The sequence below is a fragment of the Callorhinus ursinus genome, unplaced genomic scaffold, assembly GCF_003265705.2.
Source record: "Callorhinus ursinus isolate GAN/ISIS: 27379988/994484 unplaced genomic scaffold, GSC_fseal_2.0 scaffold27, whole genome shotgun sequence".
In the NCBI taxonomy this organism is placed as follows: domain Eukaryota; kingdom Metazoa; phylum Chordata; class Mammalia; order Carnivora; family Otariidae; genus Callorhinus; species Callorhinus ursinus.
The window spans coordinates 5,316,978-5,335,850 of record NW_027397089.1 but is presented as its reverse complement, the minus strand read 5'-3'; the positions used below and the strand labels follow the sequence as shown (position 1 = coordinate 5,335,850).

At 39.8% G+C, this 18,873-nt stretch overlaps 1 protein-coding gene across 3 annotated transcripts in view; it reads right to left on the bottom strand.

Moving 5' to 3' along the window:
* TMTC1 (transmembrane O-mannosyltransferase targeting cadherins 1) overlaps nt 1-18,873 on the bottom strand; it is a 281,565-nt gene that overhangs the window by 127,817 nt on the left and 134,875 nt on the right. For all 3 annotated transcript variants that reach the window (XM_073877756.1, XM_073877758.1, XM_073877757.1), the window contains one exon: nt 17,585-17,688. In XM_073877756.1, coding sequence (XP_073733857.1) covers nt 17,585-17,688 — 104 coding nt within the window. The remainder of the gene's footprint in view (nt 1-17,584; nt 17,689-18,873) is intronic.

Genomic DNA, 18,873 nt, shown 5'->3' with positions numbered 1-18,873 from the left:
TAGGTCAACACCCCGACATCTAATAGTAAAACTTACGAGTCTCAGAGACAAAGAGAAAATCCTGAAAGCAGCTCGGGAGAAGAGATATGTAACCTACAATGGTAGAAACATTAGATTGGCAACAGACCTATCCACAGAGACCTGGCAGGCCAGAAAGGACTGGCAAGATATCTTCAGAGCACTAAACGAGAAAAATATGCAGCCAAGAATACTATATCCAGCTAGGCTATCATTGAAAATAGAAGGAGAGATAAAAAGCTTCCAGGACAAACAAAAACTAAAGGAATTTGCAAACACGAAACCAGCCCTCCAAGAAATATTGAAAGAGGTCCTCTAAGCAAAAAGAGAGCCTAAAAGCAGCATAGATCAGAAAGGAACACAGACACTATACAGTAACAGTCACCTTACAGGCAATACAATGGCACTAAATTCATACCTTTCAATAGTTACCCTGAATGTAAATGGGCTCAATGTCCCAATCAAAAGACACAGGCTATCAGATTAGATTAAAAAACAAGACCCGTCAATATGCTGTCTGCAAGAGACTCATTTTAGACCCAAAGACACGCCCAGATTGAAAGTGAGGGGGTGGAAAACCATTTACCATGCTAATGGACACCAAAAGAAAGCTGGGGTGGCAATCCTTATATCAGACAAATTAGATTTTAAAACAAAGACTATAATAAGAGATGAAGAAGGACACTATATCCTACTTAAAGGGTCTATCCACCAAGAAGATCTAACAATTGTATAAATCTATGCCCCTAACGTGGGAGCAGCCAATTATATAAGGCAATTAATAACAAAAGCAAAGAAACACATTGACAACAATACAATAATAGTGGGGGATTTTAATACCCCCCCAACTGAAATGGACAGATCATCTAAGCAAAAGATCAACAAGGAAATAAAGACTTTAAATGACACACTGGACCAAATGGACTTTAAAGACATGTTCAGAACATTCCATCCCAAAGCAACAGAATGCACATTCTTCTCTACTGCCCATGGAACATTCTCCAGAATTGATCACATCCTAGGTCACAAATCAGGTCTCAACCGGTACCAAAAGATTGGGATCATTCCCTGCATATTTTCAGACCACAATGCTTTGAAACTAGAACTCAATCACAAGAGGAAAGTCGGAAAGAACTCAAATACATGGAGGCTAAAGAGTATCCTACTAAAGAATGAATGGGTCAACCAGGAAATTAAAGAAGAATTAAAACAATTCATGGAAACCAATGAAAATGAAAACACAACTGTTCAAAATCTTTGGGATACAGCAAAGGCAGTCCTGAGAGGAAAGTATATAGCAATACAAGCCTTTCTCAAGAAACAAGAAAGGTCTCAAATACACAACCTAACCCTACACCTAAAGGAGTTGGAGAAAGAACAGCAAATAAAGCCTAAACCCAGCAGGAGAAGAGAAATAATAAAGATCAGAGCAGAAATCAATGAAATAGAAACCAAAAGAACAGTAGAACAGATCAACGAAACTAGGAGCTGGTTCTTGGAAAGAATTAACAAGATTGATAAACCCCTGGCCAGACTTATCAAAAAGAAAAGAGCAAGGACCCAAATCAACAAAATCATGAATGAAAGAGGAGAGATCACAACCAACACCAAAGAAATACAAACAATTATAAGAACATATTATGAGCAACTCTATGCCAGCAAATTAGATAACCTGGAAGAAATGGGTGCATTCCTAGAGATGGATCAACTACCAAAATTGAAACAGGAAGAAATCGAAAACCTGAACAGACCTAGAACCACTAAGGAAATTGAAGCAGTCATCAAAAATCTCCCAACAAACAAAAGCCCAGGGCCAGATGGCTTCCCAGGGGAATTCTACCAAACAGTTCAAGACGAATTAATACCTATTCTCCTGAAACTGTTCCAAAAAATAGAAATGGAAGGAAAACTTCCAAACTCATTTTATGAGGCCACCATTATCTTGATCCCAAAACCAGACAAAGACCCCATCAAAAAGGAGAATTACAGACCAATATCCTTGATGAACATGGATGCAAAAATTCTCACCAAAATACTAGCCAATAGGATCCAACAGTACATTAAAAGGATTATTCACCATGACCAAGTGGGATTTATCCGTGGGCTGCAGGGTGGTTCAACATCCACAAATCAATCAACGTGATACAATATATTAACAAAAGAAAGAACAAGAATCATAGGATCCTCTCAATAGATGCAGAAAAAGCATCTGACAAAGTACAGCATCCTTTCTTAATCAAAACTCTTCAGAGTATAGGGATAGAGGGTACATACCTCAATATCATAAAAGCCATCTACGAAAAACCTACAGCGAATATCATTCTCAATGGGGAAAAGCTGAGAGCTTTTCCCCTAAGGTGAGGAACACAGCAGGGATGTCCACTCTCACCACTGCTATTCAACATAGTATTAGAAGTCCTAGCCACAGCAATCAGACAACAAAAAGAAATCAAAGGCATCCAAATCGGCAAAGAGGAAGTCAAACTCTCACTCTTTCCAGATGATATGATACTGTATGTGGAAAACCCAAAAGACTCCACCCCAAAACTGCTAGAACTCATACAGGAATTCAGTAAAGTAGCAGGACATAAAATCAATGCACAGAAATCAGTGGCATTCCTATACACCAACAACAAGACAGAAGAGAGACAAATCAAGGAGTCGATCCCATTCACAATTGCACCCAAAACCATAAGATACCTAGGAATAAATTTAACCAAAGAGGCAAAGGATCTGTACTCAGAAAACTATAAAATACTCATGAAAGAAATTGAGGAAGACACAAAGAAATGGAAAAACGTTCCATGCTCATGGATTGGAAGAACCAACATTGTGAAGATGTCAGTGCTACCTAGAGCAATCTACACATTCAATGCAATCCCCATCAAAATACCATCCACTTTTTTCAAAGAAATGGAACAAATAATCCTAAAATTTGTATGGAACCAGAAGAGACCCCGAACAGCCAGAGGAATATTGAAAAAGAAAAGCAAAGCTGGTGGCATCACAATTCCGGACTTCCAGCTCTATTACAAAACTGTCATCATCAAGACAGTATGGTCCTGGCACAAAAACAGACACATAGATCAATGGCACAGACTAGAGAGCCCAGAAATGGACCCTCAACTCTATAGTCAACTCATCTTTGACAAAGCAGGAAAGAATGTCCAATGGAAAAAAGACAGTCTCTTCAACAGATGGTGTTGGGAAAATTGGACAGCCACATGCAGAAGAATGAAACTGGACCATTTCCTTACACCACACACAAAAAGAGACTCCAAATGGTTGAAAGACCTAAACGTGAGACAAGAGTCCATCCAAATCATAAAGGAGAACACAGGCAGCAACCTCTTCAATCTCAGCCACAGCAACTTCTTCCTAGAAACATCGCCAAAGGCAAGGGAAGCAAGGGCAAAAATGAACTATTGGGATTTCATCAAGATAAAAAGCTTTTGCACAGCAAAAGAAACAGTCCACAAAACCAAAAGACAACCGACAGGATGGGAGAAAATATTTGCAAATGACATATCAGATAAAGGGCTAGTATCCAAAATCTATAAAGAACTTATCAAACTCAACACCCAACGAACAAATAATCCAATCAAGAAATGGGCAGAAGACATGAACAGACATTTTTCCAAAGAAGACATCCAAATGGCCAACAGACACATGAAAAAGTGCTCAACATCGCTCGGCATCAGGGAAATCCAAACCAAAACCTCAATGAGATACCACCTCACACCCGTCAGAATGGCTAAAATTAAAAAGTCAGGAAACCACAGATGTTGGCGGGGATGTGGAGAAAGGGGAACCTTCCTACACTGTTGGTGGGAATGAAAGCTGGTGCAACTACTCTGGAAAACAGTATGGAGGTTCCTCAAACAGTTGAAAATAGAGCTACCATACGATCCAGAAATTGCACTACTGGGTATTTACCACAAAGATACAAATGTAGGGATCCGAAGGGGTACATGCACCCCAATGTTTATAGCAGCAAAGTCCACAATAGCTAAACTGTGGAAAGAGCCAAGATGTCCATCGACAGATGAATGGATAAAGAAGATGTGGTATATATACACAATGGAAATTATGTAGCCATCAAAAGGAATGAGATCTTGCCATTTGCAACGACGTGGATGGAACTGGAGGGTGTTATGCTGAGTGAAATAAGTCAATCAGAGAAAGACATGTATCATATGACCTCACTGATATGAGGAATTCTTAATCTCAGGAAACAAACTGAGGGTTGCTGGAGTGGTGGGGGGTGGGTGGGATTGGGTGGCTGGGTGATAGACATTGGGGAGGGTATGTGCTATGGTGAGCACTGTAAATTGTACAAGACTGATGAATCACGGATCTGTACTTCTGAAACAAATAATGCAATATATGTTAAGAAAAAAAAAGAAGATAGCAGGAGGGGAAGAATGAAGGGGAGTAAGTCAGAGGGGGAGACGAACCGTTAGAGACGGACTCTGAAAAACAAACTGAGGGTTCTAGAGGGGAGGGGGTAGAGGGATGGGTTAGCCTGGTGATAGGTATTAAAGAGGGCACATTCTGCGTGGAGCACTGGGTGTTATGCACAAACAATGAATCATGGAACACTACATCAAGTTTTTGGGGACTCAAAAGTTATATGTGGATTTTTGGGGCGCCTGGGTGGCTCAGATGGTTAAGTGTCTGCCTTCGGCTCAGGTCATGATCCCAGGGTCCTGGGATCGAGTTCCGCATCGGGCTCCCTGCTCCTTGGGAGCCTGCTTCTCCCTCTGCCTCTCTCTCTCTCTCTCTCTCATGAATAAATAAATAAAATCTTAAAAAAATAAAAAGATTAAATAAAAAAGAATATGGGTCATATTAAAGAATTAAAAATGTGTAATATAGGGCGCCTGGGTGGCTCAGTTGGTTGGGCGACTGTCTTCAGCTCAGGTCATGATCCTGGAGTCCCAGGATCGAGTCCCACATCGGGCTCCCTGCTCGGCGGGGAGTCTGCTTCTCCCTCTGACCCTCTTCCCTCTCATGTACTCTCTCTCTCTCTCTCATTCTCACTCTCTCAAAATAAATAATAAATAAATCTTTAAAAAAAAATGTGTAATATAAAAAATTATAAAATGACTCCCGATAAAATGTCCAAAAGGGAAAATATCACTACAGTGTTGGGTGAGGATGTGGAGAAACGCAAACTTTGAAGTACTCCTGTAAATTGGTGAAGCCATTTTGGAGAACGGCAGGCAGTTTAAGGCAGCACATTAAATGCATGCATGATCTAGCAAGTCTACTCCTGAGTTTATACCCAACAGCACTGCAAACAGATGTTTCCCAAAATACATTTGCAACACTGTTCACAACTCTTCTTAATAGTCCCAAACTGGAGACAACCAGACACCCATCTACAATAAAATGGATATATACATTGTAATATACCCATTCAAAGGAAATCTATTCTGCAACAAGAATGAATGCAACAACATGGATGAACATCATAATGGTAACACAGAACAGAAACAGAAGACACACAAGAAAAGGAAATCACAGAAAACCATCTATAGACAAGGACAGGGTGACTGGAAGCAGGACCTGACCCCCAGGACACAGGGCTGAGGCAGAAAGCCACAAGGCAACCCCAACTAAATGGACTGTGTCGATGGTAGTCTGTTGCCCTCATCCCCTCCGTCCTCCATAACAACAGAGTAGAAGGCACCAGGACCTTCCAGGTTTTCCAGGACCAAGGCTCAGCAGTACCACTGAACACTTGCTGCTTCGGCACCTGGGAACAGGGAAGGCAAGACCATTTCCAAACACTTGGTGAACTCGGAAAAGGGATGCAAATGACTCTCACCAGCTTCTCACTGCATTTGTTTTTTAAAGTTTTGGTGGATTATAAGAACCAATGGTCTTATCAAACCAGCTCAATTAAAGGTCGGGCTATTTTGGGCACCTGGGTGGCTCAATCAGTTAAGCATCTGACTCTTGATTTCAGCTCAGGTCCCAATCTCAGGGTGGTGAGATCAAGTGCCATGTTGGGCTCACACTGAGCCTGGAGCCTGCCTGAGGATTCTCTCCCTCTCCCTCTTCCCTTCCCACCCCATGTGCACGTGCACACATGCTCACTTTCGCTCTCTAAATAAATAAATAAATAAATAAATAATAAATAAATAAATAAATAAAGGTAGGGTTATTTTAAAAATTCCCATAAGAATCCAGACGGAAAATAAAAGTAAAACCAGGCTTCTCACGAACCCAAACCAAGTGGTCCGTTAAGCAGGGCAGCACCCTCCCTTTGGGCCACAGGCTTTCCTCATGGCTGCCTTGCTTCTCTCAGTATTTGCTCCATTCATGGGCTTCTTGAGCATCTGTTCCAGCCTGAGTCTGGAGCATGGCCCCCACCTCTCCTTTTCTCTTGTCCGCACACACTTGTCACTGCAGTGTTCCCGGCTCTCTCTCAGGTGTCCAGTTCCTGAGAGCAGCACCTGTCAGCTCGCCTCACCTTCTGGGACCAACTCTCATGGGCCACTGAACTCTAGCTCCGGCTGACCCTTCTGGTCCCAACCTCTGACAAACCTTGCCTGTCCCAGCCCGCTGCTAGGCCAGGCTGGGTCCCTCTCGGTGCTCCCACAGCCCCGCCTAGGCTTGCACGCTCCCCTGTAGCTGTGTGTTCATGTGTCCGTCTGCCCCCAAAAGCAGAAGCTCCTGGGGCACAGGGCTGTGTCTCGTGGATGGTTATTTCCCCAGCACCTTGCTCTTTAAATGGTTGGATTCAGTGGGTTTTAAGAAATTAACCTGGTATTAAAATAATACCTAAAAATCTGAAAATATTTCCATTTTATACTTGCATTTTTGCCCTGGGGCAACCACATAGCTTTATATGGTCCTACAAGAGATACCTGCTGGGTTTCCAGTTGTCCACCTGAAGGGTGCAAACTGGCGATTCTGCTTTTGGGTGGCCCCCTCAGCACCTAGCGTGGGCTAGCTCATGGCACACCATCAAAGCGTGAGGAATGTTTGAGGAAAGACACCTCCCCTCAGGTGTCACAGAAGCATCATTAAAAAGCTATGCCAGCCTTATATTTTCTTATTTTATATTAAATTGCAATGAATACAGTTTAAGTGAGAACTCTTATTACCATGGATAAATAATAGAGTGAATCTGAAATGTCATTAGGTCTCTCTGACCTTTTTAATGTGCCATTAATACAGTTATTCTATTAGCAGAGACAGCTTCACTAAAGTAGAAAAAAATGAATTTCAACATGCAAGACTGTCAGCAACAACTTCTCACTGGTATATCTGTTAAAAAGTAAAAAAATGCAAATAACACCTTCTGCAAAATAAATACTTGGTTCATTTCTTACTTAAGGTCTGTTTCTTTCCGTAAAGCATTTAACAACATCTTTATTTCAAATACTTTTCTCTCATGGAGCACAGGTTTGTCTTCCACTGAGCAAACATGCACTAACTGCTTACTATGCATCAGGCACAGATTTCCAGATTTCCACAGAAGAATCCTATTGGTATGCTAATGAACCACATCCAATGACATTAAAAATCCCTTAAACATGTACAGCACTTTCTAGTTCACAAAGTATTTGCACGGAAGGATTAGCTGACCCTCACACAATCTCTATGAAGTGGGCATTAGCCTTACTGTTGCAGTTGGGAAACAGCCTTATGGAGGCTGTGACTCGCTCAGTGTCCCGCAGCAAACCCAGCACAGAGCCTACACACGGCTCCGCATGGAATTCTCCGCCGTATCATACAGCCTCCCATTCGCACATCTTTATTAAAGTAGAAAGGAAATACAATGGATCAAATATTGGTACTTTGTGGAAAAGCGCCTGCCTGAGACCCTGACTTCTTTCTTGAACAGGGAAGCCCAGGTGAATTTCAGCTTTTCTATTAAACCGAAACAAAACAAAACAAACTCTAACTTTTAGTTAAAGCAGGGCTGACAAAAACTTAAAGCCAGTGTGTGATCCCTTCTACAGCGTAACTAAACAGATGACTACAGATATAAGTGCTTGTTAAAGCATCACAGAGCAAGAAATAGAATCCTTAAATAAAAACGTTGGGCTTGGCATTTTATTCATTATTGAAAAGCAATCTTTGTCTTGATGTTCCAACGTTAGGAAAAAAGAAGAAAACTGTTTCTTTAATTTTTATCAGCTTCTCAGGGACTTAAGATTACAAGAGAAATACAACATGTAGGTTTAAAGGTTTATATAGTTTTCTTCAAGAAGTAAAGTATCAGTAAGTGATCCAGACCAGCAATTTCCAACAATGGATCCCGAGTCCAGAGGTAGCAAGTGCTACCTCGCCAAGCTACCTCCGTTTTCCTCTTCCTTGTATTTCTCCCCTTTGTTCCCAGGGTCCAAGAAAAGTTAGGTCAATTACTATTACGTAGTATCATTTCAATTGGGAAGACCGTTCTCAGTGACCTTGATAACCTCTTTCATCCCCATGAAGCTACTTTTCTAGGAATGTAATACAAAATACATAACGGAGACAACAGCCCCCTTGCAGAGAGCTCTTCAGCCACAGAGGACCTGGTTTATACCTGAGGCTTTCAAAAAGGGTGACACACACGTGCCTCCAGATCCAATTAGGCTGCAGGTCAAAGACTCTCTTACCCAACTATTCTTTCAGAACTTCTGAGACATGAACCAGGAAATCTTTATCTGTAACATACTTCCCTGGGTGATTCTGAGTCACCCTAGTTTGGTAATCACTGCTTTAAAAATCAGAATAACTTCAGTTTCGTTTAAAAAAAAAAACACACACACGTATGGGGGGCCTCCTAACACAAAGCCCTGCTGGTTGTTAAAGCAAGAACAGAGCAGCTCATTTTGCATAACCCACTTGAAACACACAATGCATTTTAAAATAATAATTTAAATTTGAGTTCAATTTGTTCACAGTTTGTTATGAAAATAGTCCTTACGTTAGGGGTTCCAAGAGTTATAAAGATTAGGAAGACGTAGTGCCCTGAGGCTGTCACGATCAAAATCTAAGGCTTTTTTTGTGCCTCTTTGAAACTATCAACTGAAAATGGAAAAGAGAAAAGAAGCTTCTTTAGAAGGAAGATGCTGAGTTCTACCTTCATCTTAGTATTTCCTATCTTGATATTTTCCTACAAAGTAATACAAGCCTTTACCTAGATTTCCAAACAGCAGAAATACAGCTACCCACTTAAGTAGATATATTCCACTTGCTTATCCAGGGCCACATCTCATGAAAATACACGAGGCTGATAGGGGGCCTTTATATTCATTCACTGAAAATCCCAGTCTATTTCCTGGATTTGAAAAACAACCATTTACAATATTATAAAGACAATACTTCCATCAAGTATACATGGCTTTCCATCCTGTCCCCTTCCAATCTGTCAGATGGAAACCCAATTACTAGGCAGCAGCTGCAGAAGGGGGCCTTAAGAGTGGACCATTGTGTTTTCTCTTCTGCAGGCTCCACCCTTATGCAGAAGCCATACTTAACTTGGGCTTTTGTTCTTATGTTGAATCCAAGATTTACAAGATTGAATGTCAAAGGATCATATTTCTAAAGAGACTTATATAAAGGACGATTCTGGACAGAACAAGGTGCACACAACCTCTCCCATCACTTCTCAAGTACAGTGCACCAAAACCATGGGAGCAGAATCTTTGGGCACTGGACCCCAGAACTGATACTTCAGTGTGATTCCCAAGTGTTTTAGGGACACATGTAGGTCTGGCAACCCAGCTGGAGTAAAATCATCAAGCCCCAGATGGCTGTAGTCAGGGCACAATTAGGGGTGGTAATTTACAAGAAGTGTCATGAGCGTCCATGGTCTTGGGCTCTAAAGGACATTTTGTTCAGATGGGACTCAAATTCAAAGTTAGTCTTCACACCCAAAGGTGGAGTGCAGTCCAAGTCCTCCCACCACTTCAGCTGACCAAAGCAGGAGCTGGCAGCTTAGAAGAAACCACCCAAGCCTGAGGCAGAGGAAGGGTGTGGAGGGTGTGGGGTGGGCTCTACACACCATTTATTCCTCGCCAGCCCGCTCATCCTTCGCCCTCCTCAGACCAAGAGCCCCCGTGCTTGGTCTAGGCCAGGGCTGTCCAACGGAAATACAATAAAAACATGCACCATTTCAAATTTTCTATTAGCTACATTTAAAAAAAGTAGAATGAAACATGATACATTAATTTTAGTAATATATCTTGTTTCGATGGATATATTCAAAATATCTCAACATATAATCAGTATAAAATTTATTAGTGGTACATTTTAATTTCTTTTTTTCTTATAGGATTTCATCTCCAAAATCCCAGGTAGTCTTTATTTATCCTCACAGCACACCTCAGTTCAGACTAGCCACATCTGAAGTGCTCAGTAGTAGCCTTATGTGACTCTCAGCCCCCGCAGTGGACACAATCACGGTGGCCCTCAGCCCCATCTTCCGCCTCTTCTATACTCAACTTGTCCTTGATTTTATCCTTTTAGGTCAGGATTCCTGCTACGAACTCATGCCTCAATCCTTGGCTCTCGCTTTGCACTCTCAAATCCAATCCCCAAATTTTCAAGTGCAAAATTTGCAATCCCCAAATTGCCAAAATCACTACTTTTTTACTTTTATTTTTTGTCCTTGTTTCAGTACATAAAAACTTCTGTCCTGGCCCTTGTTCCTACAGAAATTCCATGTGGGATGAGAGGGATGGAGGGATTTGGACATATGAGGGCAAAATTTTCTTAACTTAAAAAAATTTTTTAAAGTACTTTAAATTTAGAGCAATTACAAAGAAGATAATAGAGAATCTCTTGTGAGTTATATAAACAACACTACAGCCACAGCTATGTGGGCATTCAAAGGTGCAAGAATTGTGAAAGACCCAGGAGGGAAGCAGGAGAGCCAAGCTGACAAAACAGGAGGCAGAGAGACGGTCCCACAGACAGAGTTCCCTTCGATGCTCCTGGCTAAGCGTTTCACCACCTCACCAGGGACGGAACTGAAAATTCATGCCAGAACCACGGTGCTATATTTGTATTTTCTTGTATTATATTTAATCATGCAAGTTAACCAGATACCCCACAGCATAAATCCCATCATTCTCAAGGAAACATTTTGTTGCCTTTAAGAAGTTACAAGTAAGCGGGGCGCCTGGGTGGCTCAGTTGGTTAAGCGACTGCCTTCGGCTCAGGTCATGATCCTGGAGTTCCAGGATCGAGTCCCGCATCGGGCTCCCTGCTCAGCAGAGAGTCTGCTTCTCCTTCTCACCCTTCCCCCTCTCATGCTCTCTCTCTCTCTATCTCATTCTCTCTCTCAAATAAATAAATAAAATCTTAAAAAAAAAAAAAAGAAGTTACAAGTAAGCAAACCCTTACAGATATTTTTGAAGACAGAAAATTGAACAAGGCATTGGGTTGGGAGGAGGCTGCACGTGACAATTACAATCACACTTCTGGTGTTCCTGGGGGGGGGATAGCAGGTGTGCCACAACCCCCCTCCACCAGAAGGGCACCTCAAAACAAGGCTCACTCCTTTTCCCCGGTGGGGTGGGGGTGGGGGTTAACCAGGATTACCATTCACTCATCCAACAATATTCTCAAGATTTATTTCGTGCCAGGTTCTGAGCTGAAGCCTAGTAAGAGAATGAAATGATGTTAGGAGCCACCAGGACAGCTGCTGCTCACAGAGCTTTGAGCAAATATATGCAGTAGCCTCAGTCTGCTTTTAGAACACACTCCTATCCAACTTTCTGAGATCTACTTCTGTGAAGCAGTCCCCTCTCTTCTTGAAGGGAAGACACCAGCCCTGAGGTCATTCCGGCCACCTACCCTGCACATGCTCCTCTGATGAATGCTCACTGCAAAGCCACCAGGCTGCAGGCTCCCTCTCCCTCCCAAGTCACAACACCAGATCCTGAATGTCAAGAAAAAAGCAATTTTACTGAAGCAATTCACAGTGGAAATCACTAAGTGTACAGCCTGTGAGTGGGAAGCAGTCACTAGTTTTATGCCAGGAAAACCTTTCTGCAAGAGTTAGCACTTACCTTGAGCCTTCATGAATGGGCTGAGCTTACACTGAGAAACAGACAGCATAGGTAAATAGAATGCATGGGGGTCTGTGAGGGTCCCAGGATTCTGAGGTGTTAGGTGGTGGTGGTTCAGGCAACAGGCTTGAGAAGGTTCTGGCAAGATCTTCCAGAACCAACAATGGCTAAAGAATGAAGGAAAGGGCATTATAGGACTGGAAAACAACATGTAAAAAGAATCTAGGGTAACAGGCAGTGGTGCATTTAGGGAACTAAAGCAGGTTAGGATGTTAACAATGTCTAAGGTTAGGGAGGAAGGGCAGAGGGGTTTCAAGAGATGAGCCTGAAGAGAATGACCATGGTCAAATTCCTTACTCCTTATCCTAAAGGGTACAGGAAACCACAGACCTTTTCAATATTAAGCCAGTGAGAAGTATCATCTGGAAATAGTGTGGAAGATGGATCTGAGGAGAGCAAACTGTGGGGAGAGAGACAAGTTAGGAGGATTTCAGTAATGCATGTGAGAGACCATGCGGACCTTGATGAAAATGGTAGCAGCAGGGATGGATATTGTGAAAACATTCTAGCGACATTCAGATCAAAGATACAGAACGACGTGATTGCTTAGAGGTGAGGGATGAAAGGAAGGTAGTAGCCAATCATGGCTACTAAGTTACCTGGCTTGGACAACTGAGCCCAGGGAAACTCGCTTGTCAAGAGAAAGCTGTGCAACCTATAGTATCTCCTCCATTCTTTAAATTCTACTTACACTTTTCTTCTCAGGTCTAAAGTAGAAATGTTTATAATTCAATGTCATACCATTCAACTGATCCACACAATCTCAATTAATTATGGGTTGAAAAATTTATTGATCAGTCACATCAAATTCCTGGCAGCTAATACAATAAGAGCCTTATTGCCAGGATATTCTGATAATGATGATTCTCCAATACTTCATTGATTTGCCTTGTGATTTGATCAAGTGCCCAGTGCCCAGTGATCAAGTATAAGAAATCAAATTCTAAATGGCTTCCAAATTACTGTTAACATAAACTGTAACAAAGTACAATTTTGAAAATATTAAAAATTTAATATTTAATTAAAATTTAATATTAAAAATTTAATCCTCATACAAATACACAATGAAAATAAAAGTTTATATAACTGTTTAATAAGGCAACCAGACACTTGAAAAAGCCAGTTTAAAAGAAAATTTGAGTTAGGCAAAACCTTCTGAGATATAACCTCAAGCAACAACAACAAAATAGATAAGTTGGATTTCATCAGATTTAAAAACACTTGTGCTCAAAAGGACACCATCAAGAATGGGAAACAACAACCCACAGAAAGGTTGAAAATGTTTATAAATCATGTTATCTGATAAACAACTTGTAGCTAGAATATAAAGAGAACTATTACAACTCAATAATAAAATAATAAAACCCCTCAATAATCAAAATAATTAAAAACTGGTCAAGGCATCTGAATAGACGTTTCTCTGAAGAAGATAAAGAAGTGGCCAATATGCAGATGAAAAGATGTTAAACATCATTAGCCATTAGGGAAATGCAAATCAAAACCATACTGAGATACCATTTTATACCCACTTGTATGGCTGTAATAAAAACAACAGAAAGATTGTCAAAAAAGACAAGCATTGGTGAGGATGCGGAGAAACTGGACCCTCAAATACTGCTGTAAATGTAAACGTAAATGTAAAATGGAGCAGCTACCTTGGTAAATAGTCTAGCAGTTCCTCACAAAGTTAAATACGAAGTTAACATCTATGACCTGGCAAATGCACTCCTACATACATGCGCAACAGAAATGAAAACATACATTTAAACAAAAACTTGTCCATGAATGTTCATAGCAGTGTTATTTGGAACAGCCATCAACAGAGGAAAGGAAAAGTAAAAAGTGGTACACATATACAAGGGCATATTACTGGGGAATGAAAAAAGAACGGAGTATGAATACAGGCTACAATGTGGATGAATCTTGAGCACATTATGCTAAGTGAAAGGAGCCGGTCATAAAAGACCACACATTATTTGAGTCCATTGATCTGCCATGTCCAGATTCGGTAACTCAACAGAGACAAAAAGTAGATCAATGGTTATCTAGGAGTGGGGGGACTGAGGTAAAATGGGGAGTAAATGCTAATGGAGATAAGATTTCTTTTCAGGGAGAGGAAAATGTTCTAAAACTGATTGTGATGATGGTTGCACAATTCTTTAAGTATAGAGAAAACTACTGGATTGTATACTTTAAGTAGGTGAACTGTACAGTAGGTCTATTAAACTGTTACTTAGATATATATAAATAGAATAAATACATATATATAAATGTATACATATATCAATATACTCAAATTAAATATGAAAAACTAGGGTTATATAGTTCATAAAATAATAAAAAGGAATGAGATTGGTAAATTAGATACAAATTTGTTCAATTTATTGCCTATAAGGCAATAAAACTGTAACATTTGAAGTCTCATTTCCTACTATAGAGAATAAGAAATGTTCACACCTATCCTATTCTATATGTTAAGTTCTAAGTTGACACAGTTGTAAAATATAGTAGCGCAGATGTAAATAAGTCAAAGTTGTATTCTTCTAGGTTAGACAATGCCCTACATTAAGACTAAATGTCACGCAGTCATCTGTTGTCTTATTCCCATGTCTTTGATAATTTTTCTTAACAAAGGATTCTCATAAGCAAACCACAATGATTTTGCATCCTAGTGTTGGTAAATAGAAAATGACAGGGTATTTCTTCCTAGCTAACCACATGGAAACAGATAATCTACAAGTGAAGGAATCTCAGAACTAAAGCCACAAGAAATCATCTGAATGAAACAAAGGAAAACCTTTGCTCTTAAAACTGTTAGGATTTTTTTTAACTACATGTTAATAACTGTAATAACTATAGCAATATCTTATATTAATAACTTGCAATATAGCAATAACTACAGCAATTATTAAAAAAAGAGAAAGCTAGTCTGAAAATTCTCATCTGATAATAGGGTAAGTTATTATATCGACTTTAAAAGAAAATGTAATACTTGCAAGATAGAAGCAAAGATGCTATAAAAGAGGTGGAGCATCAATGAGGCAGACTGACACAGCTGAATGACAAACCTGTGATTAGTAGTGACAGGCTCACGGAGCCAGCCAAATCATAGCTAAATTGCATTGCTGATGAGAAGGAAAGAAAAACCAACACAACTAGGAAATAGACCAAGGTAATCCAATTTAAGAATCATCAGGCTACCAGAGGTCAAATAATTATGCAAGCAGAGTAGAAACCTTACTTCAGAAAGGAATTAAAGACAATTTTCTGGATGCTCAAAAGAGTCAATTATAATGCAGCTATCTTACAGGAATGTAAAAAGCCATTTATAGCAACTGTCATTGAAATGTCCCTGGGTATCTCCATATTTTAAGCACGAAACACAGAAATAGAAAGATATGGTTTTGGGGGGTGGGGGGAAGAGCAGGGAGGAGCAGGGAGCCCGACGTGAGGCTCGATCTCAGGACCTTGAGGTCACGACCTGAGCCAGAAACAAGAGTTGGATGGTTAACTGACTGCGCCACCCAGGAGCCCCAGGAAGAAAACTATGTTTTTTTAAAAGAAAAAAGGGGAAGAATATAAAGGTGTTAGGATATTGTATTCTATCACTTTACACTGATTAAATTACCTGAGAATAGTCACTTAGATGGATTCACAGACAGAAAGTCCTAGATGAAATGTGTTTCAGGCCCCTATGAAAAAGGATATATATGCCTTGGAAGTGAAAGGCAGAACCTGGCGAATGACTGGTCCGAGGTACTCATTTTGCCAGAGGTTACACCAAAGAATTTTTTCTGACACCAGTAGAGATAAAAATGGAACTGAACACCCCTGGCAGATAGGAGGGCAGTGAGGACCACGGGGAAGGCACTTGTTTACTGATGACAGAGATATAAATGAAATCACTAGTTGGTGAGTTCAGAATAGTCTGTTCTGGAGGTGAATGGAGCTATTTAAGGAGCTACAGAACCTGAAACAATTTATCAATGAGCTAAAAATATCCAGGCAAGGATCCTGGAAATTTCGAAAGCCAGTGAGAGCTACCCAAAAAGGACAAGTAGGTTGCAACATTAACAAAAAGCTGGGTTGGGGATGTCATGATTAATCCAACAACATTTTGAAAAACAGAAGATACAAACAATTTATAAGTGTCTAGCGTACCTCAAAAAGATAAGTCAACACTAGAGCCTGGATATCATATGATTTCTGAAGGCACAGTCAAGATTCTTTAATAGAAATATATGTCAGAAGTAATGCAAACAATTGTGCCATGATATTTTTGTAGAAATGGGTTAATCAAATTTCAAGTTATCTTTTTTGAAAGGGAAATTGCCTTTAAAAAAAAAAAGGAAGGAAAGACTAGGAACAATAAAGAAAAACATACAGGCAAAGAAAATAGAAATGTAGCAGTTAAAACATAAAATAAATGAGTCAAATAAAGCAAAATCACTGCCTGGCATAGAAACAAAAAATCCAACAATGTGTTGTCCTTAAGAGATACAAGTAAGCCAAAATAAAAATGGACAGTAGAACAAGGTTTAAGATTTATTATGTCTTGCAAACACAAAAAAGTGAAGGATACTATTATGAAAATGATATTAAATGCTAAAAAGTATATATAAAACTATAAAAACTTAAGAACAGTGCATCTGAATATTTAAACATAATAGCAACAATATATCCTTTTAAAAAAAGACTGTATTTATTTACTTGAGAGAGAGAGAGCATGAGCAGGGTGGGGGGGGCAGGAGGCAGAGGGAGAGGGAGAAGCAGACTCCCCACTGAGCAGGGAGCCCGAAGCCAGGCTCAATCCCAGGACACTGAGATCATGACCTGAGCCAAAGGTAGACACTTAACCGACTGAGCCACCCAGGCGCCCTGCAACAATATATCCTGAAGAAAAGTTATTAATATGGTCAAATATAACTACATCTGAAAGCCCTTAGCAGGACATCACAGCAGACGGAACAGATAAGGAATTAAAAACCATCTCAATGAACCAGATCCATTGGTTGACATCACTACTTGATCCAATATCTCTAAATCTCTAAGGACAAATAGTATGATATAATGAGCTATATCTTAGCAAAAATTATTGTTCATTTCTGTTTTCCACTTTCAACATCTTCACTGATTTTGCAAATAGTTTTAATGCTCAATCAACCTCTATACACTTCTCCGTGCATTGTTCTGTAACACTTGCCACTCAGTAGGTATTTATTATTGATAATAAGTGTTCAGTAAAATACTTGTTGGATAAGCAAATAAATACCAATATGAGAATAGCAATAAGCCTGACAAAATAGCACCATCAGTGGAGAAGAATTCCAAATGTATGAATAGTAGTTTCTTTTTTCCCCACACTCTGGACAGAATACAACCCTCCTTTCCTTAGAATGCAAAGGTAAACTATCATTTAAGAATTTTAAAACAATCTAATAAATACCATGTTAAGGTAAAAAAGAAAAATTACGTTTACTGACCTCGTAAGAATGTAAGGCGAAAATGAAGCTGGATTATCCTGCTCTGAAAAGAGGGGCATAGATCCTCCCATGATCCACAGACGGAAGTACAAAACAACAATCACCTTCAAAGAAAAGATTTGGTAAGAAAATCATTGCTTGTTGGGCATAAGCCCCACCTTTCTGGAGGACACTTGCAGATGCTTTATAAATGTCTTGTTTTGTTTCATTGTGAGCATTTCTATAAAATCCTAACATTCAAGACGAGGAGGCAAGATGAAAAACAGCTGGGTAGGGAGAAGAGTATAAACAAGGAGGGTGTTGAGGGAGAGACAAGCAAATTCTTAAATACAGCTGTCAGTATCAAACATTTACCAGCTGTTATCCACTGTGCTAAAGACTTTTCCATCTCACCTACGGCCTCACAGCAACCCCAGAGGTAGAGGAGAAAGCTGAGGCTTAGAGGTAACTTACCCAGAATCCCACAGCTAATAACCTGCAAGATCCAGGAGGTGAACGCATGTCACTGTCCAACCACATTCTTAACCATTCCATTTACACAGCCCCATGAAAGTTAATTTAAAGTACAATAAATAATACTGCTGTGTTCTGAATAAACACACTTGAAGTGTTCCCACCCCTGAATGCCCTGAAGCAGAACATTCATGAAGGGTTATTTCAACAAATCCCAGGAACAGCTTTTGTGTCACCCAGTGGAATTCTATCACTAAATGGTGCTATCCTGTTGCTAAGGTGAGTAAGAAAACCAGAAGCAGAGACATTTCTGTGGGGATGAGTTTTGTTTATAAGGGTGTTCACCCACACAGGCCTTCCAGGTGATTTCAATAGGACCAATTACATTGTTTTTATTAAAGTCAGAGGGAAACCTTTGCTTAAATAAAAATCTAAAGGATTAATTTTGAAGATAGTTAAGACTGGATTTTTTTCTCCATGAATATCACGGACTTCCTTTATAAATATCTTTTATATAAATAACCTCAAATCCAAAAACTGAAAATAAATGTATCGTGTTAGCCAATGGCTTATCGACAGTAAACAATGCCTAGGCAGCAACTGAAAATCATCTTAACGCTCACACAACGTCCTGCTCAAACTGAATTTAAATTCTTAAAGACACTATAATGGAAAATATCAACTATAAAGGTAATAGGAAAAGTATCCCAAAAGAACATAAATTCCCTAAAATACCATGTAGAGGAAAAAGGCTGTGATAATTAAACAAAAAGAATAGAAAGTTAAGTAGTCGAAAGGGCTTTGAGAATAAAGTTTTAAAAAAAACAGGATTAATA